The sequence below is a fragment of the Seriola aureovittata genome, chromosome 11, assembly GCF_021018895.1.
Source record: "Seriola aureovittata isolate HTS-2021-v1 ecotype China chromosome 11, ASM2101889v1, whole genome shotgun sequence".
Taxonomy (NCBI): Eukaryota; Metazoa; Chordata; class Actinopteri; order Carangiformes; family Carangidae; genus Seriola; species Seriola aureovittata.
The window spans coordinates 9,376,481-9,403,349 of NC_079374.1; the positions used below are offsets into that span (position 1 = coordinate 9,376,481).

Sequence of the window (26,869 nt, forward strand, 5' to 3'; positions counted from 1 at the left end):
GAGGTATAGATGGTGCAGGAGCAGCTTGCTGCATCCACAAGTCCAGTCCAGTGAGCTGCACTAGTCCTGAGAGCCACCAACTCAGAGAAGTAGTCCAGCCACTCCACAAACATCCAGTCTGACTCCTGCAGCTGCAGCACACAGTACCCTCAACCTGTTACTAAAGATTTATTCTATCAGCGAGTGACCACTTCGTGTTTCTGTGTCTGTGTTGTTGTGAGATCAGATCACAGCAGCTTGTTGCACCTGAGACTCAGAGTCGGCCACAGCAGAGATGATGATGATGAGGATGCACCACTCACACACCTTTCTGGTCCTTCTCCTCATGGTGTTCCTCACTGGGATAGTTCTGTCTGGTCCCTCAACTCCCCACAGGATTAGAGGTAGGTGATACCTGCACTCATGTTATTGTCTTGTACTTAAATATCCACAACAGAAAACATTATTGATCACATGTTATGCATTTGTTGTGTGGACCAATGCTTGGTCATAATGGTCTTCTCTGCTTGTGGATGTCCTCTTACAGTCCAAGATCGATGCAAGTGAAAGTGATTGTCATTCTTTGTTAGCCCTGTGATGCACTGATTGCTTTTCCATGGTTTGGTGGTTCCATGGTCTCTGCCCTCTGCCAAATGCATGCTCAGATAGGCTTGAATAGATAATGTCATAGTAAGATGGATATATGACAATAGTAAAGACAACCATTTACTGCAAAGTACATTAAGTAATGGATGCAATTTAATAAATCTTCGTTCTAATATCATAAAGAACGTTGGAAATGCCTTGCTTGCAAAAATGAAAATGTTATCAGCAGTTTCTAATTTGCAGAAATCCCCAAATGCACAAGATGAACAAAAGTGATGAAATATGCAGATAGGTTCCAAGAGCTGTTTCGATACTGTCTTCTGCTTCAGTAAAATGCTATTGAACCCCAACTCTAAAAGGAGCTTTCCTGTCCTGAGCCACCTGTCAGGCTTTCACACTGCCTTGATTAGAAACTGTAAAAACAGTTTTAACAATCCCTGTGGTTTATCCAAATTTCCCTGTAATGAGGAGATCAGGCAGACGCAGTGAAATAGGTCAGATACTGTTTTTGTTAAAAAAAAAAAAAAAAAAAAAGTTCCTCCAGGTTTGGGGTCAGGGGGTTAGGCTTGTAGACAACCCAATGGGATGGCTTTCCAGGAACCGTGTCCATCAAGCAGACAATCAGATGAGTTTTTTTAAGTTGGCTAATTATTTTCATTTATTGCTTTAGGCAAGATATTTTTATTGTTTTATTTGTTTCAAACAGTCTTTAAAGTCTTTAAAATTAAACACAGGCAGTGAAGTACACACGTAATTCTTTGGCCAGTGAAAACTACATATGTCCAAAAGGTTTCCAAAGTATCAACAGCAACATGGGGAGTCATCACATCACCTTTCATCACCATGCATTATATATAATAACAGACAAAATCAATGAGGTTTTTATCAATAGTTTGAAGACAACTCATGTAAGAGCGCCTCACCCCCCATGCAGTGTTTTCTTTCCCAACAAACCATAAAGGAAAACCATAACCAAGACTGATTTTACTAGATTATAGTTTATTCAATCTACTCAGTCTGATTAGGAATCTCATGACATTCATGGAAAACAGCACATTTTCCACATACGTTTTCCATATTGTCTCATTATCCCACTGCCGTGTCAGCACGCACACACACACACACACACACACACTCACACTCACACTCATGCATAGACACTGAATTCTGCTTTCCATCTCTGTCTATGCTTCACAGCCATGCTTTATTTTTGCGAGTTAAACTTAGACGTCCTTTGAAGACTGTGATGGTAGTAAAAGTGATTTGAGGTGAGCAGACTGGAGTCAGTATAAAAAAGGGTAGGGCACATTGGAAAGGGTTGTGTGTATAACTTGCTGGCTGAACTTGGCTTGCAGACAGTTCTCAGTGTGCAGCTTTGGGACTCAGATGAAAGGGGCTGTCTGTGTTTTTGCTCTGGGAGGAGAGTTAAATGTCCATATCTCTGTTCCTCTTGGATCAGCACATGGTTTTAGAAGGAAACATGTTATGCAAAAAGTGTGTTTGCTTTATTGTGTCATAGATATTATGCATAATATGCTGGTGTCAGAGTTGCACTGTTTGATGATCTGCACTTCAGAATGAGTTGAATCTCTTGTAATGCAAGACATTATTTGGCACTAACTCACTTCAGGATAATATATGATGTAGAAACTGCAGCTGAGCAAGAAAGAACATGGCCTCATGTCCTGTACACATTAATGAGAGGGAAATATGAAAGGAAAGTGGAAAGCAATGGAGATTAGAGGACAAGACAGATGAATTCAAAGCACTTTAGGAAGTTGAAATAGGATCAGGTTGATGGAAAGATGGCTGGTGACACATAAAGGACAGCAGAGATTGAGTGAAGGAGGGGAAGGATGGGATGGAGTAATGCCACAGGGGAAAGGAAAACAGCTGTTGCTCCGTTGAATCTGTCAGGGGGGATATATAGAGTGAGACCAGAGAGACCTGCATGGAAGCAGCCAAGGCAGGGGGGAAAATGTGGGAGTACAATCCCAGACACGGCTCTTTCCCGCTTGGGGCACAAGGTGAGGCCTCTTGTGAGCCCAAGAGATGTGATTGTTCCAGAGAAGGATGGGATCAAAGAGGCTCCAGGTGAATTACAATAGATATTCAGAGGGCTGAGTTACCCCAGTCTGCAGGCTCAGGTTATTCCCATTAGAGCCAATATATGTCATTGCAGCTCGTTTGCTCACCAACTTATTTCAAACCCTTGCTGATCAGGCTGGCACAAGGCTCAGAGAGATTTTCACACTTTATTGCCTTAAATGAAGGTGCCTGTTTTACCAAAGGCCATAAAACATCTGTCTCTGTCTTTGCTGTGCAGGAAGCCAAGTTATCCACTCCATCTCTTCTCTTCCAAGACAGAAACTTGAGAGGCTGAAATACTGTACACCAGAGCTGCGTAAAATCACTCTGACTCAGGGCATCGTGCATGCAAAGGCATGATATTGTGTGTTTGTGTGTGTGTGTGTGTATGTAAGTGTGGTGGGAAGGGTGTCATCTACAGTGAATTAAATTGATTCTATGGATATGTAAGTGTGTAATACATGGGGGTTGTTGAGCAATATATTTCCCCAATCTAGAGAGCCTCATTTGCTCAGAGGGATTTACAGTCTGTACAGCTCAGCTGCAATGTCCAGCTGCTCAAGCCTAACTGACATGACTTCATTACTGTGTCACTTCCATCCACCAAAACTACCAGATTTAATTTCAACAAAGAGCAGAAAAGGTTCTTTTCCATTGCATATTGTGAAAACAATACAAGCCTTGTATTTTTTTTTTTTTTTTTTTTTTTTTTGAGGTTTTGCTACAGATATTTATAGTTCATTAGTTTACACATCAGCCTCGTCGGAAAGTCTTGAGATGATCTCAGTGAATTTATTCTCAAAGTGTTTACTCTACTGCAGTCCTTCTCCACATCTGATCCCAGAGAGGAGAGAGAGACAGTGGAGCACGAGAGAGCTGCCGATGGTGGAAATCTATGGTTTGATAATGTCAGACTGTAAATCAGGATGTGTTGATGCCCAAAGTGCACATACTGTACAGATGCACATTGGAATATTTATTTTTAAACACAGAATGTGCTTAAAATATATGAAGAAAATATGAAAATATGAAGAGAGCGTGTTATCCTGACAACCCCATTAACCTAGTCCCTTTCCCGGAGGATCATCCATCACTGCTGATGAGCCAAGATAGACCTCTCCGCTCAGCCAAGATTGAGTTTCCAGTTTCAGGGTGTTTCTCTTTTTCAGGCCAGCAGGATTACATTGTCTGGCTATTTGTCCAAAACAGGATGAATACAATGGTGAAATGTTTATTGAACGATGTGGCATTTGTTTATTGCATAATCTGATGTGTTTATTGGCTGACTGCCAGAATTATGATGGATCGGCTTGTATAGTAATTTATGAATTAGTCATGCTTTCTGCTCGAGGGGGATAGACTGTGTGTCATGATGTTTTAATTGAAGGGATTAGTCTTCACTGTGAGATTACAGTATTTAATAAAATAGATTGTCATCCCCATTGTGAATGGCACTGTTTTGTGAAGCTGTCTCCAAAATCTGTCACCAACTCCTCATAACATAAAGTTGAACTATTAAAACACAGATTTATTCTTTCCCTGTATTATGGCATAGTGGCATATTTTTCTGCTGCTGTAAATATTTCCCTGTGGTAGATTAGTTGTTAACATTGATGGATTATGAGACGATGGGCCCCTGGGCACAGACATGTAAAAAAAAAAAAAAAAAAAAGACACCAGATTGATACGGACACAAAAGGACTGCAAACCATTTTGTCTCTCTATGTAGTTTTTTTATTTAGGTCTCAGTGTGGTTGTTTTAAGTTTGTTGGTGGGCATTATGTGTCTCTTAGTCCCCGTTTTGCATCTTTTTTGGGTCTTGTCATTTAGCGTCTCATTGGTATAGCTTTTTGTGTAGTTTTACATCTCTTAGTAGATGTTTTTCTTTGTGCACATTTTGCTGTCTCCTGCTTTCCTTTTACACGTCTCTTTGTATTCGTTTAGTGTTTTCTCATAGTCGTTGCATCGACTTTCCAACAAGAAATGTTAACAACTTCAAACAGAAGCTCTGTTCTGCCTAGCAGACCTTTTCAGTCGTCCATCCGTAGCTATAAAGGGAAGGACTGTGGATTTAATTATACTTTAGTTGCAAGTCTTTTATTGAGGTTGTAACTCTTCAGTGATCTCATGTGTTTGACAGGGTCAGAGTCACCAGCAGAACTGCCCTCATGAAGAATTCAAATTCAAATTGTTTTTTCATTATTTTCTTCACATTTCATCGTCACAAAAACTTACAACATGACTTTGTGGCCTAGCAGTTTTTTTCTGATTAGAAAAATGTCAGTCATTTTCCTCTGTACCGTAGTTGATTGATCACCAGGTCTGTGACTGGATCTGTTCCTAAAGCTTTATTCATTCTACTCTGGAAATACTGATAAGTCTTAACAGTCCCTAAATGGTGTGTGGGCCAAATGGCCGGGCCTTGGATGGGCTGTCGTGGGACCGAGCCAGTGTTTGCTTGTACTGGAGTTTAAAACATGCTGCCAAAAGTTTCCTAATGTTACATACACTCTCCCCTCTCCCTCTGAAACCAGTCTCACTCATGTTTTATTGGAAATATTGATGAGAAAATCAAAACAAATGCAGTTTTGATAGGGAACACATAGCTGGAAATGCATGAGGGTATTTTTCAAATCCAGGGCTTCCCCCTCTTCCACTGTCAGTGTCTGTTCTGGCATCTGGCAGCTGCTGGAATCATTCCTTATGAAAAGTTCCACTATTTCATTTAATGCTATGAAGCGTTAATCTGAGCCAAGGACATGTGCTGTGGAGAAATATAGTACAAGTCATAATCCAGGCAGAAAGTCCTTTGTTTTAAGCCTTGTAGCCTATAGGAGGTGGAGTTTTAAGCCCCCATAGACTCATTTGTAATTTCCACTGTGGTATAAAAATGATAGAAACAGGGGAGATGGAAATATGATTTAATTTATTGGATTCCTCCCGATTCTAAAAAGCAGAAACACAATAAAATAAGCAGGTTTCATTTAACAAACCTGTCTATCTTTCTATCACTAATGGTCACTATTTATCATCCCGTATCATCAAGTATTCACTGGTGCTATTTATTGTTTTGCATGTGCACAAGCCAACTGTCAGTCGCACTTCTGGCCCAGCTGCATTCATCTGTGTTTTCTGATGCATGCATGCCTGTTACAAACTGGCTAATTGTTTGCATACCCAATTCTTGGCTAGTTTCAAAGGACACATGGCAGAGGCAAGTAATGAGAGAAAAAAATAAACAAATTCTTGCATGCATTGTGTTTGCAGAGATTTAAGAGTTGCTTGTCTGTTGACTAGCTATGGCGTGCTTCACTATCATGCAGACTCAAAGATCAATTCAGTTTAGCTGTAATTACAGGGAAGAATGTTTGGGTTTGGTTAGTTGGCAATGACTGCAGTTCATCACTTAAATGGCATACAGAGCTGTGATGAATGAAGACTATCATCCCTCAGCCTGCCTTTGGCAGAGATGCTGCCGAAACTGAGTAATAAGAAAAATGTTAAAGTCTGAACTTTACAAAAATCTTAACCCCCCTCTGGAAATTGGAACACAGGGCGATTCTAAACCCATAAAAGACCATTAACACCACTAATAGAAATATAAACAGTCTCAAAAATATGTCATCTTTCTGTTGTTTGTTGTCGATGAATGAGCCTTTTTAAATCCTCAGCTTTGCAATCCACCCTGTGATGCCTGTCCTCATCTGATATCTGTCCCCATGGAGGCTCTGCTGATTAGGACTGTATTCTGTAGAAGTCACGTCTGGCAGAAAATGTGCAGTTTCCTGTAAAGTGACATCAGTGTGTGCGTGTGTGAATGTGAGAGACAAAGAGAAAGAATATTGTCTGTGCATGTATTCTCAAACCACGGTCTTATGAACTCAACACAAGCTTAACGTTGCCTTTCTGACCTCAAGTTTTAATAGCACATGCTCACAGATTCAGATTTACAGGAACAGGATATCCATTTCAAAAGCCACTTCTGACAGCAGACGCATGTCTTGCACCCACTTACAGATCATATAGAAGCTGCAGCATACACAGTGATGCTTGTAGGCGGCAGACCCTTAATGTTTGTTCTCTATATAAAAGTAATGTTCTCACTCGGTTAGAAAGCTCTCAATAAAAAGTGTTTTTACGTACTTCTTCTAGCATTGTGCTTTCTTAATAAAATCACCATTATTAGCTCTCAGTAAAACTTACACCTCCGCAAAACTTAAACCAGCAGCAAATCCAATTTGACTGAATGTACTCCTAGAGTGTACCTGTGAAATGATGGAGAACAGACTGTGAGAAGTGTTGAATCTGGAAAGGTGCAGGTTGTTAGAAAACATGTATGAAACTCCTAACTCTTTCTTGCAAGCTTTCCATTCAAGAGAAAGAAGATTGTTTGAGGGTTTTGGATTTTGATTTGCTGATCTGAGTTAATTTATCCCAATTTTTTGTCATGTTGTATTTGTGGCATTTCCTATGTATATTGAACTTAGGAACTATGATATTAAACTGCATTTCCTATGGATACTTGCATGAAAAAACACAGGTGTGCTGTATTTGATGTCATTAGAAGCTCTGAAACTCCTCCGGGCAATTATTCGGCCTTCAGTGACTGAAAGCATTTTATCATTAAATAGTTCCATTGGACTTCAGTGGGCACAGCCTCCTTTTCTATTGCCTAATGTCCAGAAAATATTTGGAAATTAAATGGGACAACGGTGTGTTCTCTTGCCTCACCAGTGCGACGTCAGAACATGAAAGTTCGCATCAGCGTCACAGGAGATACCATCGTGATGAAGTTCTTGCGTCCCAACGCTGACACCAAGCTTGAGGGCTACATCCTGGGCTACGGCAGCAGCATGTTCTCCAAACAGTTCATTCAACTTCCTGAGAATGGGCAGCCATATGAGACTGAGTTTGGTAAGAAACGCTGTTGTGTGTTTTGCCTTGTTTTATGTTAACTGTATCTTGACCTTTTCAGTCACAGCTGAAAGGGAGACAAGTGCGCATGCTCAGGATCTACAGAGTAACTATCTTCTAGTTTGTTCTTCTATTTTTAGATGCTGAGCCCAAGTACCTCATTGCTGTTCAGCCCATCCCAACCAATGAGGTGAAAAAGCAGTGCACAGGTAAGGCTTGTACAAGAATTTTACTGGAACAAAATCCCCATCAAAGTGACTTGCATTAAGATGGACATGTATACATGTATAAGATGCGTCCATTCATTCTCAGGTAAAGTGAACCTGGAGAAGCCGCTACACTTAGTCATTGGGTCGGTGACACCCACTTCAGTCCTCTTATCCTGGGGGACACTGCTGAAAACCCCTTATGAAGGCAACATCATGAATGAATGTCTGGAGGATGGGTGAGCTTTCACACTAACACACCCACACACACGTCATGCCACAGAGTACAGATGCACGTGTGCATGGAAATTTTTCAGCCTTTTCACTTCATGTACCCTGGCTGTATTGTACATTTGGTAAGCATAGAAACAGATGGTGAAAAGGTGAAGTTCATCCACATAACACAGTTTACTGAATGTGACCCAGTTTTCCTGCTCTAAAATAATTCACTGTATTTATATGAAAAGCTTGGTCTCATCTCGCCTTGTGGAATAAATCTGAATGAAGACATAGAGGCATACACACTAGTCATTTTGTGGGTGGGGTAGAAGATTTCTGTCCCAGCATCAGGACATTATACAGTAACTGTGCGGTTCATACTCTGGCAGTAATATACAGTAATACACTACACAGCATCTTCTCAGCATCTCTTGTCCTTTGTCTTTGTCTCAGACACTATACAGTGCGTTATCGTGAGAGGAACAGGAAATGGAACTACCAGACCTGCCCAACGAGTGACACGGTTATTGACAATCTGAAGCCCAACACAGTGTATGAGTTTGGTGTCCAGCCCAGCTCTAAGGACACTACTGGAACGTGGAGCAAGCCGGTCATTCACAACATTAGCAGGGGGGGCATTGAGGGTATGTTTGATGTCAGTTTTCTTTACACAATCCCCTCACCCCGTTTGAGTGGCCAAGCTACCATTTGCTATGAATGGAGAGGGGAATAATATCACAGGGAAAACAACCTAGTATCCTGTAAAACTAAAGGCCATTAGGATCAGTGATGTTTTGTCTCAAGGCGGTAAGTGAGAAATGAGCAAGACCCGAGTGACTTTGACAAGGGCCAAATTGTTATGGCCAGATGACTGTGAAACATCAAAGTCGTGTGGTGCTCCTGGTCAGCAGTGGTGAGTACCTATCAACAGTGGCCCAAGGTGTGACAGGGATGTGCTGGAGCAAGTCTGATCTGTGGCAGCTCCGCCTCTCAACTTACAACTTGGCGCCAGATAACACAGGGCACCTTCAGAGGTCTTGTAGAGTCCATGCCTCAGCGGTTTGAAGCTGAGGCATGGACTTAAGAAGCAGCAGTGGTCATGATGGTATGGCTCATCAATGTATATGCATATATGGTAGAGTGTATATATAGTTTTTGAGAAAAAAGAGTAAAGGTGGGTTTCATCAACAACAAAAATATTTCCTATATGTTCTTCTGTTCTTCAGAATAAAAGCAGAACATTTTTGATAGTGGGGTAGTTGTCAGTGCTTTAATGTGGTATTTAATCATCATAAATGGAAGCACAGCTTGATAATTAGTGTGAGAAAATGCTGGAAGTCTTGCTGTTATTTTTGGGTCAAAGCAGGAAGGGCCCCTTCTATTTTCAGCCAGATTTATCATTTGGTCAGGAGGATTTCTGGTTGCCTGTGGCCACAAAATATTTTGATTTTATTACATGTTTCATTAGGAAAATCCTGTGCTTTGTTAGTCACTGGTGTAGAGCATCACTTCATGTTGTTTCTGTTCTGTCTAGTTGTAATAGTCTAAACATTTCTGCATGACTTTTCCTGTGTAAAAATCTGTTTGTTCAGTCAGTCAAGTGAATACATAATGGCCAATGCTGACTAAGTGTTCACCGATGCTTAGTCAGTGCTAGTGACCATCGTGACATCATGTATATACGCAGTATAATCCCTGAGACACTGAGATATCAGACAGTGTTACTGAATCAAAACTATCTTGTTCTAAGATTAATACACATCTTGAGCAAAGTATGTTTGAAATATGGTTTTATTTGACTTTAGTTCCACTTTACTGACTTTACTGAATTTTCTCTTGTGTTTCTAGAGAAGGCCATCAGGAAAATCTTTAAACGGCCTCTCACTCCTGTGGTATGTATTGGACACACTTTTTAAAATTTCTTACCAGGGCATTACAACTAATCTTATGACATGTTACATTAGAATCTTATTGTATTAATATGTGGATACAGGTGGTAATAGTTATGTGCTAAATGAAATAAGTGTAATAAACTGAGGGAAGTGAGACTGCACAGGTACACTTCCTCTATTCAAAATAAATATTTTTGGGAACAGGGTGTGTATTTGGAACATGCAGTATACTTTGGAGTCTGTTTTGTGCACTTTAGTGAGCTTATGCTATTCTCAGGCTTGTTTGCCTCATTAATTTTCCATCCAACTGCTCAATGGAAACAGCATCAGTGCAGCCAGGTCTGGCCAAGCCAAGAGAACAGTTTGTAGCTAGCTAACTTCTGGAGTAGAATAAAAGAGAGGAAAAAAGGGAGATTAGACGGAGGGACAGGAGAGGAAGGATAACGACGTGGAAATGAGTTGAAAGGGGAAAGGTGGCATTGATTTTCTGACAGGGCATGGCTGCTGTGTCACGTGCTCCTGGCCCCAAACCCATAAAACATCACAGCTGTTGAGAATCAGTCGCAACACTTGCCTTTCTAGAAGGAAACTTTGAATAACAAGCTTCTCACCGGAGACATCACCAATTCGACATGGAGTCGAGGGCCTAAGAGTTAGGCAACAAAGAGAAAAAGAGATGAAATTGAGGATTTTGGACTTGTTGCATTCATTACTATGACTAATGACCAGTTCTTCCCCTTGTCTTCTTGTCTGTCACCCACCAGAAACCTTTAACGCCAGGTCCAGACTCCTTCCCCTTTGCTTCTCGCCATGGTAAGCCAACAGGAACACACTGCTTTGGTTGCGTTGCTTTGGTCAAACCCACTGAATACTTTTTAATACAGCAGCAGAACATTTATGATTTATCACTGCTCAGAAATGTCTGTTTCAGCCCTTCTTACTGACCCCTGCTTTAAGACTCAGCACTGGAAGAATTTTAACTAGAACTCTGATTATTATTTTTTTACAGACAGAACCTCATTATTTTCACTTCGCCCTTTTTTAAATTCACAATTTTGATTTTGCGGGTTTATTGCAGATGCCAAGTACAGTAAAGTTTTTTTTAAACTGTGTGTCCATGATGATAGGCTTTGCATAAAATATTATGCTAAAGAAATCAAGATTTGTTTCAGATCGTATTATTATATGAAGGCCAATATACAGACATACAGTATATAGACAATAAACACAACCAAGTCTATAACAAGCTATATAACAGCTATTTTGCATTAGTGAGACATCCTACTTTACCAGAGATTTAATGCAGCTACAATCAACAATGGATCAAACAAATCTGACAGTGTAATGCAATGATGGTCGCTCATAGGGATGAGCCCAAAGGCAATTATCACCCTGCTCAGTAGTTTCCCTCAGCTCCATAGTTAAAACTTCTGTTTTGGTTTTACGGCCCATATCTTTTCTGTTTGATTCACTCTCACCCCAGCAGGCAGCTGTTTTCAGCAAAAAAAAGCTCCACACACCCACAGTACAGTACCTGCCCAGCAGTTGGTGAAAAAGCTTTTAGCAGTTGAAGAGCTGGATGTTCCTCCAGGAGTTAGCGAAGCCCTGAAAAAGTGCTAAAATGAGAGTGAATATAAAGTATGACTTTCTCATTCATGGGAAAGTGGTCTCAGACTTTTGGACTCCACTGTACATTCACCAGGTAGACAGAAACACAATTTCAAGTAAATGTTTGTTACTCTGTAATTGCTGGATGTGGAAATATGCAACTGTTTGCTAACAAGTTCAATATCACCTTAAAATGTGACAATATACTGGACAGTATTAGAGTTGTGTTCACAGCTTGTTTCTGCTGCCCCCTAGTGGCAGATGATTGTTTATTTAACCATATTGTTCTTAACATGCCTGCCATGGATCTTGTTGGAACCAAGAAATATAAATGCATTAACATAATTCCTTTACCTTTTTTTGGACTTTGAAGGCATCTTAAGTTGACTCTTTGACTTTAATCTTTTCTCCTTTGTCTTTGTCAGTTTTCCATAACAAGACCCAGGGCAGACTGCCCGTCTCACGGAACATAGCCCCAAAGACAACTCTTGGTAATGACTTTTCTGACCTAAAACAGAGTTCAACGGTCAGAAAAAAACTCTTGACCCTACGTCTGACCATTGCACTTGACTTTTTTATTACTATCCTGCTGGAAATTACAGCTCATTGTTTACTGTACATGAACTATTTTTTTGTACATTCTATGGGAGTGATAACTTCTCTCCAAGGTCTGTTAACATACAATATATTTCTCAGCTCCAACCACAACTACTAAACAGGAATCTCTGTCGACCCCTGGACCCACACTGCCTGTGGTCACCAAACAGCCAATCGGTAAACAGTGAATCATAGTTCTCTTTGAAAAAGCTTCACGGCTCTCATTGCGGCTGCAATCATAGACTTAGTGGACTGTAATTGAGAGGCTGTCAGTGCTTTACAGTGTTCTTCGTAATTAGCTGCATGAGCGAGAGTGGCATGCTATGAGTAAGTACAGTAGCTCAGCCCTCCCAGTGGAAACCAGCTGATGTTGTCAGCTATTTAGGTTGCAATCAGCGCAAGATAGGTGGCCTTGGCTGCATGGCATTTTATTAGAACAAGAAAGCTTGAAAGGAGTCTTAATGATGGTTTTAATGATCTGTTTTTTCAGTTATTTTTACAATGACTGATTTGCACATTATAATCTACACAATTTAATCACAGGAAATGACTTGAATCGGAAATCTTTTGCACAAGCCCACTAGCCAACAGCACTGTTGAGGACCATTCCCAGTCCTTGAGAAAGAGTTGACTTTTAGCCAGCTCTGAGAACCTTGTTGGGTGCTATTTTGAGATCAGTCATATCTCAAATATACTCATTGTCTTTCTTAATTGTCCTGTATCTGCTTCTCATTTCTTTGCCACTTATAAATCCATCATATTTCTTTTAGTATTTTCAGTAAAATCATTCGAGAGTTTTGCTGACTACAAACCTGAAGCTTTTGCATTCAATGCAACGCAGGCATTGGTGTGTAGTCTGCATGAGAAAACTGCATGCACTAGACATCCCTCTCTCCAGCAGGAACTTCAGTGGAATATCAGAATGTCGTCTTCTTTTCTTGAACCTGTATTACCCTGTTTTCCTGTGTCCCCTTCTCCAAAATGTTTCTGCTATTATATTCTCAAGTAACCTTGGTTCTTATCAAACTTGTCTTGCCTGTACAAATGCTGGTGGGCAATAAAGAGAGGTATTTTAGACATTACATTGCATTAAATTGAGAAGAGGCTCCAAATGCCTGGAATACCCTGTTATCTACTCTTATGTTCTTATTTTCTTCCTTCCTTTTTCTCTGTGATTCTCTCTCGCTGAGGTGAATACCTGATCAGATTGAACAATCAATCAACAATTTAGAATAGTCCATCAAAATCACAGCAAGCGATCAATCGCCAACTATAAAACCCTTATGTGTTATAGTATCTTAGAGGCACAGCCAATGGATTTGGATGGCTGTCACTCACAAGCATCCTGGCCATGGTAGCTGAGTCTGTCTGTAGTAACACGGCTGTTACATTGCAAATACCTCCATATGGTCTGTCTGCCTTTGAAATTGGACCCCCTCTATCAGACTCTTGCCAGTTGTGAGTTATTGTTTAACCTGTGCTTCAGTCCAAGATCAGCTCTGTGAGTTCTTGGGCCAGTAGCTGTTGGCACTTCTGCTGATCTAAATTTCAGCTGTTCCCAAACTGTCTTTGTCTTGTTTTCATAATTTTCTAGATAATAAAATAATATTTTGTTTAGTTTCATTTTGTAAAGGATCCTTTCACTCACAATATTATATTTTACATCACAGTGTTGTGGCTTAATGGCCATATTTTCTCTCTCTTAGACAACCCAGGAGGAGGAGGAGACCTCTCCAGATCTGTCTTGCCTCCTTTCCTGGAAATCCCATTAGCTTCCAAGCTCCACCCTCCACCACACATTACACCCACCATGGCGTCTGTGCCTTTCCTCCAGACAAATGCGGATAAACATGGAGGGCACCCTCTGAGTCAACCACGACAAAAGCCCCTCTCACAGCCTTTACCAAACCCGCAACTCCAACCCCAACAACCTCAACTAAAGCCCCATGGGAAGGCTCAACCTCAACCAAAACCCTATTCCCCATCTCCCAAACTCCCAAAATCACAACCCCAATTAACATCCCAGCCCAAACCCCAGACACAACCACAACCTGGACCAAGATATCAGCCCATACTTAACACCCAACCACGACCCAAACCAAAATCTCAGCCGATACCCAAGTCCGAACCACAACCTCTACCTACATCCGATCCCGTACCCCAGACCCATCCACAACCACAACCACCATCCCAGCTCATACCCCAGACTCAACCACAACCAATATCTCAGCCCATACCCAAGATCCAATCAGAACCCAAACCAACATCTGAGCCTGTACCCCAGACCCAACCACAACCCCAACCAACATCCCAGCTCATACCGCAGACTCAACCTCCAGCACGACCAAAATTGCAGCGCATACCCCAGACTAAACCGCCAGCACGACCAAGATCGCAGCTCATACCCCAGGCTCAATCTCAACCACAACCCCATCCACCATCCCAGCCTGTACCCCAGACCAAACCAGAACCAACATCCAAGCCTGTACCCCAGACCCAACCACAACCCCAACCAAATTCCCAGCTCATAGCCCAGATTCAACCTCAAACCCAACCTCAAACAACACCTCAGCCCATACCCCAAACCCTAAGTCAAACACAACCCCAAGCACCACCCCAGCCGAAACTCCACACCCAGCTTCAGTCACAATCTCAGCCAAAGCCACATCTCCAATCCCAGCCTCAAACCACAACCCAGCTCCAGGCTGATCCTCAGCCAACACCCCAGCCCAAACACCTGGCCCAGCATCAAACACAAGCTCAACTAAAGACCCAGATCCAGCTTCGATCACAAATTCAACCAACTCCTCAGTCCACACCTATGGTACATCATCACACACCTCAAATAACACCCCAGCCAATACCTTATACCCAGCAAGCACTGCCAAAAATTCATATCCAGCCCCAACCTGAACCGCAATCTCATTCTACAGCTCAGCCACAAACCCAAACACGGCCTCAACAAAAGACCAACACACAGTATCAGCTAAACATCAAGCAGCAGCCTCAGGCTGAGCCAACATCTAAACCAAAGATATTTTTTTCCCAACCCAAGCCTGAGACGCAGGCTCAACCCAAGGACCAAACCAAGCCCAAAACACAGCCTCAGCCAAAGGGCAAACCCAGGCCCCAATCACCACCTCAGCCAAAAATACAGCCAAAGCCTCAACCACCACAGCCAAAAAAGCAACCAAAAGCTCAACCACAACCTCAATCAGAAAAGCAACAAAAGCCTCAACCAAAAAGGCAACCAAAACTTCAACCAAAGGCCCAAACCAGGGACCAACAACAAACCCAGCCAAAAACACAGACACAGCCCCAATCACAGCCTCTAACAAAGATCCAGACCCAACCCATACCTCATTCTCAACCCAGTCCACAACCACATCCTCCTCCAAAGACCCAGACTCAATCCCAGCCTGAACATCTACCCAAGCCACACCCTGCATCTAGGCCCCAACCACAACCTCAACCTGGGCTTCCATTTCAGTCTCAGACCAGGACCTACTCTGATCCCACCAAGGTCACCCCAAGGCAGACAGTTCCTACGGGTAAAGACCCTACATTTTGCCATAAGCAAATTGAGCATTAAGACCTTATCTCAAATTACATTTTAAAAGGGGCATATTGATTGAAATTTCAGTTGAATTTGAACTTTTTGCAGAATACAAAATCAGATAGTTATTGTCAGAATCCGGTTAATAAATTCCACAGCTTTTCAGGTAATCTCAATTAATTGGTAAAAATATATCCCCATCCAATAGATTTTATATTTAGAAACTACTCCAAAACATGATTAAATGTTCTCACTTGGTAAAACAAACTGAGCTCATATACACTTGTGACATAAGGTGGTCCTCCAGAGTTCAGAATCGTCTGAGTAGATGTAAGCGTTTACTCTTCATGGATATCATGACCAAAACAAACACCCTTTCTAGCTGCATTGATTTAAAACCTCATTTAAAAAATCATCTCCTTGTGTTTTAACAAAGGGTAGGATATGCCCCCTTTAAAAGTAAAAAATATTTTCATATACATTTTTATCTTAGATTAAAAAGTGAGTTCTCTTTCATACAGCTCCTAGTCCACCAGAAGAGGGCAAGCCTCTCCCAAGACCTGCCCTGGCTACAGAGAAAGCCGGTAGTAACAATCATGGTAAACACCATGACATGTTTGTCGCATTACCATCTCTGCTTTTTTGTCAAGCCACATGGAAGCCCAGTGCTTTCAGTTGTACTTCAAACCACTGGATGATACCACTGCTTCCCCATCTCCATCTCCATTCTACCACCCTACACACCCCACCCAATCCATTACCCCTGCCTCCATATGTGCCTCCATTTTCAGTCCAGCACAGTCACCTCACCCCTGCCCACTCACAACCAGACCAGTCTGGCTAACTTTTGATCTCATTTATTCCTCACTGTCATTTCATTCATTGTCCACTCCTCTACATTCTTTTTCACTGATTTGCTCTATCATTTATTCCATTTAGGTAAAGCTGTCAAACTCTGAAGAGGATCATCCTTAACCTAACATCCACAATTGCCTTTCTGCATACGTAGGTACTGGCATCCTCAGATCATCCATTGCTGAAGATCCTCGTTCTCCCATTAACTCATCAGTTCCTGCAGCAGGAAGAAACACCACACGGGTTCCTACTCATTCCACTCGTGTTGGTGTCAGACCAATCTCTCCATCCAAGACATTCACCTCTTCTCACAGCTCCAGCACACCTGGGGGTAATGGAGTCCTCACTTCCCTTCCTCTAATTCCCTCTTCCCAAGCAACTACCTCAGGTCATCCTCTCCTGTCAGCACTCACTCACGCTCTTGTCTGCAGCTGTGCATCCACAGGAGAAGACAAACAAACTCATGCCTCTTGATTTAGCACATGATCTGTGTTTGAATGCATACAATAGACATTTAAATGCTTGTGCCTTTCTCTTTCACTAGCTCTATCTTCTGCTTCACCTCCTCTCACAGTCCATATGTTCTCCACGCTGTGCCACATGTGCTTGGTGTGTATTTCACACCTTTACCACAAGCAGTAGTAGCGTCTCGGGGGTCAGGATCGTTAACATGATTTACAGTCCCTCATGCTGGCCGGGCGGGAAGTTTAGCCACAGCACTGGCCAGGACACACCACATTTTACACCAACCATGCCAAGCCAAGCACTGTGCACACAGTACAGCCGCTGCAGCCAGTCTCTCTTTTTCTCTGTTTCTCTTCCTCTCTCAACACACTCACAAACTCCCCAAAGAGTTACAGAAGAACAGAAAGTCAGAAATGTCAAGAAATAGTCCATTTGTATATCCAGAACATCTGTAAAAACAGGTTGAAAACACAAACAATTCTCAAGCTTTATTGTTGCTAACATTGAACAGTAAGAAAAGTAAGAAAATACATGGTGAGACAGAAAGACAAAAGGCATTTTTTCCTTCTGACTTTCCTCTGACACAAAGCATTTTATAACGGACCTTTTTCTCCCTCCAGCAGCCGATGGGGCGCATCATAGGGGCAATGCTCTTCCTAAACCTGTGGTGTGGTCCAAAGAAAATCCTGGTAAAGACAAACCAAGATGATCACCTTTTCCGTGTTCCCCATTCACTAACCTAAGAGGCACTGTTATGTCCCGTCCCACACAAGTCACGTTGATCTGTGCTTTTGTTACAATCCTCTCATGCTCTGTGATTTTTCAACTTGTCTGTCAGTGTGATGTTTTGTGTCTGTTGTCTGTGTTGTCCAATATGTATAGTCCCAGTAGCTTATACTTGACTGAGACTGAAGCTCTATATCATTCTAATTTTGGTATACACCTTTCCTCTCCACATTACTACCGCACATATGGACCTATAATCAGGAAATAGTTTGAATTAGTCTGAGAATAGCTTTAGCCTGCTTCTCATGAAAAGTGACTGTGGTTTGCCCCTTTTTTTGGTCAATCACATTGTTTCCATTCAGCCAGACAGGCTCAGTTAATTAGAGTAATCGACTCCATCTCAAGTAGTAATGCAAACCACCACATCTTATTAATTGTGACGCTCTGCTCACTCCTCGTTGTTGGGAGTTGTGAAGACAGGTTGTGCTTCAGTCCCATGTCACAGCTGGTGTGTGTTATTTCTGGAAACTTGGACAGTTTCAGAGGTCTTCAAGGAGTCGCAAGGCTCTCTGGAAGCAACTCTACAGAAAAGAATAGTTTTTTTTTTTGCCTGCCACCCTGCACACACATCCAAGCACAAAACTCCCTAGTGAAGATGTAATCTTCATATAGTTTACTTTCCTGCCTCCATGAGGTAAATAACATGCAACTAAATTATTACTACTTATTCCAAACAGCACTCTGCAACTTTGTATTATACACAAGCGCAGGCACAGAATGTGCTTCTGGCAAACGTGAATTAGAGTGCGTCCTCGACAGTTTTATAGAGCTCTGTTTCACATTGGCATTTCAACTTGAAATAGTTTCAAGGCTCTGCTTGTAGTGGACTGCCGTGTGTAAAGGACAGTGTCCATCTGAGAAATCTGAGTGCGGTACTATATTGCATTGCAATGCGGTACTGGTATAATATATATAATAATCTGTCTTGATCGCATATATTTTCACACTCTCGCCCTGGGGATGAAGTTTTCTGACAAAAACCACACTCACACCACTTGCTGCTGTTTTAAATCACAGAGCACAGGCCCTGCCTGCTGTTTGAGTAGTTTATTGCGAGACGGCAAAAAAAAGAAACTGTCGTACCCTGACTAGAATCTTTTATATACATCGGAGACATACATATTGTTGACATCCCATCTTATCACATTACATCAAAATGCTGTGTTTTCATTCCCTGCCCAGTTAACCATGACATCACCCTTTTGAGCTGTCAGTTCTTCATACTTCACGTACCTCTGTCTTATGTATTTGTGTATTTTGTGGCTGGCATTTACACTTCATCAACCTATTGTGTGACTTTATATATGAGCATATGATTGCCATTAGCTGTCAGTTTTGCCATGTATGAATCAGAGGCTCTACTCAAGTGTATTAGTGCAGATGTTTCAGTTTGTCTTGATAGCCTCAGCTCTTTTCTCTAGGGAGGAGATGCCAAAGATCACTTACTTATGCCGACAAGGGGAAGGTCAGCTCCAGAGAGGAGGAAACGAATCCAAAAGAAATGTTTTTGGGGTGTTTTGGCATCAACGATCAGTCAGTTACAGAATCTTGTCAACAGAATGACCAATAATGAATCTTTGAGATAAGAAAATGACAAATGTTGAGGGGAGTGGATGCTCTGGAAATGAACCCTTCACTTAAAATGGAATATCACTAAGCGAATACAACGTGTAACAGATATTTAATGAGTCAAGCCTTCCAGAGCTTCTCTACCTCCTCTAAGATATCACAACAAAGATTAAGGAAGATTATGCTTGTTCAACAGAATTAAATCATGGCAGAACCCTCACATTGAGAAATAAGAGTTTGACAGTTTGTCACAAAGGTGTTTTCATCCAAAAGCCCTGCTCTTCCCTGTGATAACTTATCCCATTCAGTTAAGCCAATTCATTTCTTTTGTTCATTAAAGCAGTCCAGAGTGAAAGTGATCTGGTCTTTATCTCATAGCTTGGCTTGATCGTTATTTTATTGTACTTTTTGTGCTCTAGGGATTTTCCTGAAAATTTGGTGGTCAAACTGCATCAGATCCAAAAGAATTTTAATTCAAGGGAGTTGAAATCATAGAAAAAAATTTACTGGACCTGATACCTTGGTTTCCTGTTTTAAGATTCACTGAGGATTTTTAAATTCCTGAGTTATTCTTCTGGGGATTTTAGTAAAAGTGGTTAAAGCAGTGGTTTATTGTTTCAAGGTTATCAAGCACAGACTGGTTTTCATTAGTTAAAGACCATGGCAGTGTTTTGTGGCAGCACTTCACAAAGTGACTTTTCAGCATTTCACATGCAATGTGCCTGGCTTTATGTGCTTCATTGTTGCTTTTGTTACGCCTGTGTTTGTACACTCATTTATTCAACACACAAATGTCTCTTCATGAATCTATAAACTTGATGTTCTTTCATCATTATTGCACTATTAAAATAACCAACAGCACTTGTTTTCAGTTCTGTATCTCCTCTTAGGTGCCAACCACCTGCTGTTCTGTTTCAGTTGGATTTTCTAATCTGAAATGGACTCTTGTTTCCCATGATTCCCTGCAGTTCTGCGTCCCCCTATTCCTGTCAACAAGAGACCCAACCTGGTGGGGAAACCCAGTGACCATGGTGAGGGCACAGTGATGGATGTACTGACCACTGAATACTGCTGCACCTTGTCCTATATACTGTAACTATACATACAACATCAAGCCAAGGGGAATACTTGACTTAAGCTGCTTGTTAAAAAAGTGTGTTTCGCTCACTCCTTAAGTTAAGAAAATATTTTATTCCTGCCCCTCTGTAAACCGATTTAATTCAACTATGTACCATATTGGAGATGTAAGTAACAAAACAACCCAAGTTGGTATTTTAAATTCATCAGGATAATATGCACAGTAAAGGAATAGCTTGACATTTAGGGAAATACCTTTATTCACTTAACCACCAGGAGTTAGACTCCATGAAGTCACTGCGCCCAGCCAAGGAATAGTCCTTAATAGCACCTGCTTTTAATCTGTGTCCTTGTACAGATTAAGCAAATGGATGTTTGGACAGGCTAGCTGCTCTCCCCTGTTCTTCCTGCCAATCTAAACTAACAGGGTACAACAGCAGGTTGTAGCTTTTCTTTTTTTTTTTTAATGAAATCTTTGACATGACTCTGGATGAGCATCGCGTCAAAAATCTATCGATCTTGTACTTTACATGTTGTTTTGTTGTCCAGATGCCTTGCCACTGTGAAAACACCCTTTTTTGTTTATTTGTCCCACATGATTTATTCAACTTTAGTCCACTACACATTTTCCCACAAGGTCAAAAAGTCTCAGCTGCCTCGACACCCCTCACAGTTTCAGAGCCACTATCTTAAGTTGTTGTCTGCAAATAACGGAACAGCATATCTCAGCTGCCTTATTGCTAAGGCTTTTTCTGGACTTCACTGTTTTCACATAAGTCAGCCCGTGTGCGTGTTCATGTGTGTGAATATGTGCATGGTTCTGAGCATCTGGGCATCTTTGGTCTCAGCAGATGTATTCTGGCAGACCTTTTTCCCCTTTAAAGAACACAAGAGATATTACTCAACAAACAATCTCTGATCTTTCAGCAGCCAGGAAAAAAGGCCACTGAGTTGCTCAGTGAAGATGGCCAGAGCAGATGGACCACAACTGTGTGTGAGACTGTGAGTCAGATGATGAGGAGGGTGAAGAACTGATCACTTCTCCTCCTCCTACTCCTCTCTGTCCTCAGATAAACCCATGGACCTGAAACAAGGAGAGAAGGAGGCCATCTTGAAGCCATTCCCTCTCGTCACAGCCAAGCCCAAGCAAGAGCGCAGACCGCCAACAACCACCTCTGTCCCAGCACTAAACAGTACGAGTAACACAACTTTTAATGTGTTGTCAAAGGAACTGCTTTTATACCTTGATACAAAATCGAGTACCTCCGTGAGCTTCAGAAAATATGTGATTGAAAAAGCTATGAATGAGAGTATGAGTCAATACATGCACATTGGTAATACTCAGGATATATTGGTGATTAAGCTTGCAGGTACAATAAGAGAAAGAAAAGGAAAATTTGTAATATTCAGAGGCAGACAAAAAGCCTCAATGCAGGCCACAGCAGGTGCTGGGCCTGCTGGCGGTTCCCCAGGGCCAGAACTGTAAAAATGAGGACAGCGAGAGCTGCCAGGGACTGCTGGCACATCAACTGAACTCCAACTCCTCTCTCCTCTTTCCTTTTCAGGCAGCCGTTTTGACATATATGAAAACTCATCCATATTCAGGCCCCTGCCAGCATCAGAGGTAGACTTCATGGGCAAGAAGCGGTTTGTAGGTAAGAAATCATCTGAGCCCCTTTACATCTCCACTGCAGGTTTAAAGTCTTCACGTCAGCTCTGTAGCAATGCTACTCACTACTAAACAATGAATAAACAAAATGGTGGAAAAGGTAGCATGCATAAATTAATAACTGCTGTTTTTATTGTTCCTGTATACAGCTCCCCATGTGATCTACAAGACTGATAAGAGGCCAGAGGAGCCATGCTCTATCACCTCCTCCCTCGCTTATTTCCCTGATGAGGAGGGCAGTGATCTGAATATAACCGGCCCTCCCCGTATCCCACCCTCTAACGTCACTGTGGTTACTGTGGAGGGATGCCCGTCTTTTGTCATTCTTGACTGGCAGAAAACCGACAATGAGACCAGAGGTATAGTGCATGCAAACATGCTAATATTTTTAAAGACTGACAGAACTAGGCTTTGCTCTCAGCTTCCCAATCTCCTTATGTCGGTGAGTCTTCAGGATTCAAATTGCATCTGGGTGCCTGGATCTTGTTATGTTAGTTTTGTTTTGATGAGTACTTCATTGGACAATCAGTTAATCTCTGTCACTCATAAAACATTTTTCCAAGAGATTAATTAAGTGATGGCCATGGATCACAATAAGCCAGACTTGATAAAGTGTTATAATTGATCTAAAAAAGCATTAACACATGATTTCCTAACCGTTAGTAAAAACTGTTACTAGACAGCGGTAATTGTTAAACCTTTTAATGTCAGACCCAAACCCAAATCTCTCATCCTGCCTCTCTCATCAAAATGTCTCACCCTGTTCAAAAATCACTTTTTTATTGTCATTTTCAACTGGTAACAAAGCAATGAGGTTAAATTATTTGTCGCGTTTCAAAGCTGAAATGTAAAATTGTGTTATTAGAAGATCCCTCAGGATTTTTCTGCCTCCTTTGTCAGAGTATGAAGTTGTATCCACCACAAAAGGACCACATGGAGAGGAGGTGTCCATACTGACGACCAACCAGACACACACGGCCGTGGAGAATCTCAAACCGGAGAGCAGGTATGTGACTTAGACGTCACTATGTTGGACAAATCATGTCATGGAAAAACAGGATAGACACCCTGCCATTTACAGTTTCTTCCTTTAGACTTCCAGTTCAGATACTCTTACTGTGCACACTTTGGGAGCAAGTGCAAGGTTTACATTACTGTAAGGCTGTCTAAATAAACCCATCGCTTAATGAAAAGTGTATGCTTGAACTACTGGATGATTACATAAGTAAGGGTTGCTGTAGCAAGAGAGAGAGACAGGTAATATACTGCACTGAAGAGCTATTAGTGAGCTACTTTTAAGGGTTTGTTCAGAGTCATTTGTGCTCTTGCAGCTCATGCAGATGGCCAAAGTGACACAAAAGCTGAGGAAATATGGGTGGAGAGGGTCACTGGGTTTTTAATTAGATCTCGGCATCTGGAGTCTCAAAATTCACCAGAACCCACCCCTGGGCTGGGTTTGCTGTCCCAGATTTTGCCAGGACATCTGAACGCAGCACGTGGAATAACCATCAGCTGTGTGTGTGTGTGTGTGTGTGTGTGTGTGTGTGTGTGTGAGTGAGAAAGAGAATGAGTGACCCATAGTTAGCCGTCAGAGGAATGAAAATATGCGTCCCAGATCTGGAGCTGGGAGTAATTCAGATTGAAAAGTTTGGTTTATTGCCTTTATTGTGTATCTAACTGAACTTTCTTTTTCTTAATATGTATTCTATTTCAGTTATGAATTCAAAGTAACGCCAAAGAATGAGCTGGGAACAGGGCCCTCCAGTGATCCTGTGTCTTTTAGCACCGAATCAGGCAAGTTTTACATACTAATCCACTAAAGTCACACTAGTGGATAACTCTGAAGTGTTTATTCTGACAGTGGAGACTGATTAGTTGCACATTAATGCCACCGTACATGTTGCTAATTATGAGGCAGCAATTAGCATTGCTTTGAATCTCAGAGGGTGGGCTGTTAGGCAGTTGTTAGTCTAATGATTTCAACATGGCACTGAGGTGTGACTGATTAAGACTCTAGGGTCTTGTCAGCTCAACAGATGTCCTCTGAGGCTCATTTGTAACAGACATAAATCATCCACCTGGTGATCAGAGTGCTATGAACAAAGTCAAATTTGCACCAGTCGTAAAGCAGTTGATCAAATGTTGTGTTTTTAAACTGACAAAAACAACACAGAGAGCGGAAAGCTTTGCATAATTGTCCTCTTGTCCTCATGCAATCAAAGCCCTGCCTTTTGGATCTCAACATTGTAGGTCTAGGTTTGTCCAGCACAATGAGTCACGATATCTCATGACTATGTCTAAGTGCTAAGTTGCTCTGATTGTAACTTTCTCTCAAATCTCTAGCGGATCCACGAGTGAGTGAACATGTTTCAGGTAAATATTGTCCTCTTTTTGAAAATATTATTAATATTTTCCACTAATGTTGAACTGTTTTAAATGTTGAACCTTATTAAACCTCACCCTCTAATGATTTAATCACAGGCAAAGATGCCATTTGGACTCAGTTCCCCTTTAAAGCAGACGCCTACTCTGAATGCAGTGGAAAGCAGTATGTGAAGAGAACCTGGTACCGAAAGTTTGTTGGGATCCAGCTCTGCAACTCCCTCAGATACAAGATCTACCTGAGTGACTCGCTCAATGGTAATCACACCGAAACGTGAGCGCAGCAACCAGCTGCTTACTTTGGAAGACATTAGATCAATGTCATCAATGCTGGAACTTTCTTGTTTTAGTTATGTAACAGTGCATTTTTGGCATCAGTATCCAGAAGGTTTTATCTGCCTGAAGGGTTCAAATTGACCTAACCCAGTGAGGAACATTTAGTGAAGAATGTGATAAAACAATTTCAACAAAAGACCCATTTAGTAGATAGCCTACTTTCAGCTGTATCATACAATCTCTTCAGCAGATGTTTCACACTTGACATGGAACATTACATTTTTTGATGTATGTTGCCTTGATGGTAATTGCTAAAATCGATGCTAGAAGATCAGTGATGTGACATGATTTTTTCAACAGCCAAATACTTAAAGCTGCCTCTTCCATCTCTGTAGGGAAGTTCTACAACATTGGAGATCAAACGGGGCATGGTGAGGACCATTGTCAGTTTGTAGACTCCTTCCTGGATGGGCGGACTGGCAACCAGATGTTTGCTGATGAGCTACCAAGCAAGCTAGGTATTTTAGTTTGCATTGGTCAATAACACAATCAGTGTCTTTCATTGTGTGCACTGTGATTGTTTCTAAAGACAAAAACACTTTTCATAGACCTATGTAAAGCATTTAATTCTGCTGATTATAATATTTTGCTAGAAAAATGAGCCCATTAAATGGTTTTCTGACTATTTCTTTGAGAAAACCCAGGTAGTAGGTTCAAATGGTGCCAAATAAAGTGCTCTTAAAGTTACTAAAGGTGTTCCACAAGGATCTATTCACGGTCGTCTTTTATTCATCATATACATAAAAAAATATTATTGCTGCCCCTCCAAATTGTAATATTCATTTTTATGCTGATGATGCAGTTTTATATGCCATCCTTTCTGTCTTTGTATCAGGATTCTACAGAGCAATGAGACAGGAACCGGTCAGCTTTGGAGAGATTGGGGGAAAGTCACATGTTACCTATGTAGGCTGGTATGAATGTGGCACACCCATACCTGGAAAGTGGTAAGACCCCACAGAGCTGTCCAGGAGGATGACTTCTTAGGTGGTGAGGAAGAAGAAGACGCCTATCTAGCCCTGAAGGGAAGTGGGCCTTTCTTTCATGTTACCATGGACACTGTAGATGGGTCTGTCTGTTTGAACTCGGCTTACTCTCACGTGTGAACCTCTAGGACTATTAGGTGTCGCAAAACTCTATTGAGTGCATTTGTAACATTGGTCTCAATTTCTCTATTTATCAAAAATATCACAACAGAGAAAAGAATGCAGGAGTTTAAGTGAACCAAAGTGTTGAATATTCAGTAATTACAGAGAAAATGTTGGGAAGCTGGCTCCCAAAGTGTAATGACGTGTATGATATTATTTATCAAGGGTTTGTTATTGAATATTCTGTGTGCTCAGGCTTTTGAAATAAGTAAAAATTGTTCCCAGTACTGGCATGTCAGTGAGCACACACATTGCTCATTTGTATACAGAAAGATGCCAATCATACTTTCATTGTACATTTTGACTATGTAAAATACAAGTACACACAGACATGCAGAGTCGATTTTTGCTGGCCCTAAGGGATTATTAGCCGTTGCAGTTTGCACAGTATTAAACTTTTATTCATATATGTATATGGTGTGAAATACAGTATATATACCAGTGATCACAGATAGTTTGATACATTACAGGTAAAAGATAAAACAGTTTAAGCCAAATTGTTGATCTATTGTAAGAAAACCCAAGTTTGAGCCCAGAGTTTCTATGGGGTCACATAGAAAAAAAATAATTTTGTATTTTTCATGCCCGTGCAGTCCTATATTTGATAAAAGAATGAAATATATATATGTTTGTGTGTGTGTGTGCGTGCGTGCGTGTCTGTGTGTGTGTGTGTGTGTGTGTGTGTGTGTGTGTGTGTGTAAAAATAGAAATAAATAAACTGAGCTTCAATGTGGAAATGACATTAGCAAATTACATAATTTATGTTTTTGTGTTCAAACTTACTTCAAAGTGGTTTTTCCACATCTGTCATGACTGCAGTTGTTTTTGATGCATCATGTATGTTTCCAGCAATAAATCTTGTTTTTATATTTACTGATATTCATTTCCATTTGACTTCAGTGCCTTTTATGGCAAAT

The 26,869-nt window shown here is 41.3% G+C and overlaps 1 protein-coding gene across 8 annotated transcripts; it reads left to right on the forward strand.

The window, feature by feature from the left end:
* Window positions 1-26,829, forward strand: LOC130177738 (target of Nesh-SH3). Of its 8 annotated transcripts, none has more exons than XM_056389666.1 (23): window positions 1-383; window positions 7,408-7,587; window positions 7,728-7,796; window positions 7,900-8,032; window positions 8,466-8,656; window positions 9,861-9,904; window positions 10,669-10,717; window positions 11,938-12,003; window positions 12,209-12,286; window positions 13,816-15,660; window positions 16,187-16,264; window positions 16,675-16,851; window positions 17,609-17,674; window positions 20,309-20,371; window positions 21,488-21,610; window positions 21,983-22,072; window positions 22,236-22,445; window positions 22,987-23,092; window positions 23,801-23,880; window positions 24,430-24,459; window positions 24,568-24,726; window positions 25,140-25,262; window positions 25,640-26,829. In XM_056389666.1, the coding sequence occupies exons 1-23, from the start codon at window positions 275-277 to the stop codon at window positions 25,753-25,755; spliced, it is 4,185 nt and encodes a 1,394-aa protein (XP_056245641.1). In that variant the 5' UTR covers window positions 1-274; the 3' UTR covers window positions 25,756-26,829. The 8 variants fall into 8 exon arrangements, with proteins under 8 accessions (XP_056245641.1, XP_056245640.1, XP_056245642.1 ...); XM_056389665.1 differs by having other exon boundaries at window positions 2-383; window positions 17,606-17,674; XM_056389667.1 differs by lacking the exon at window positions 12,209-12,286 and having other exon boundaries at window positions 2-383; window positions 17,606-17,674.
* The last annotated feature ends 40 nt before the right edge of the window (window positions 26,830-26,869 follow it).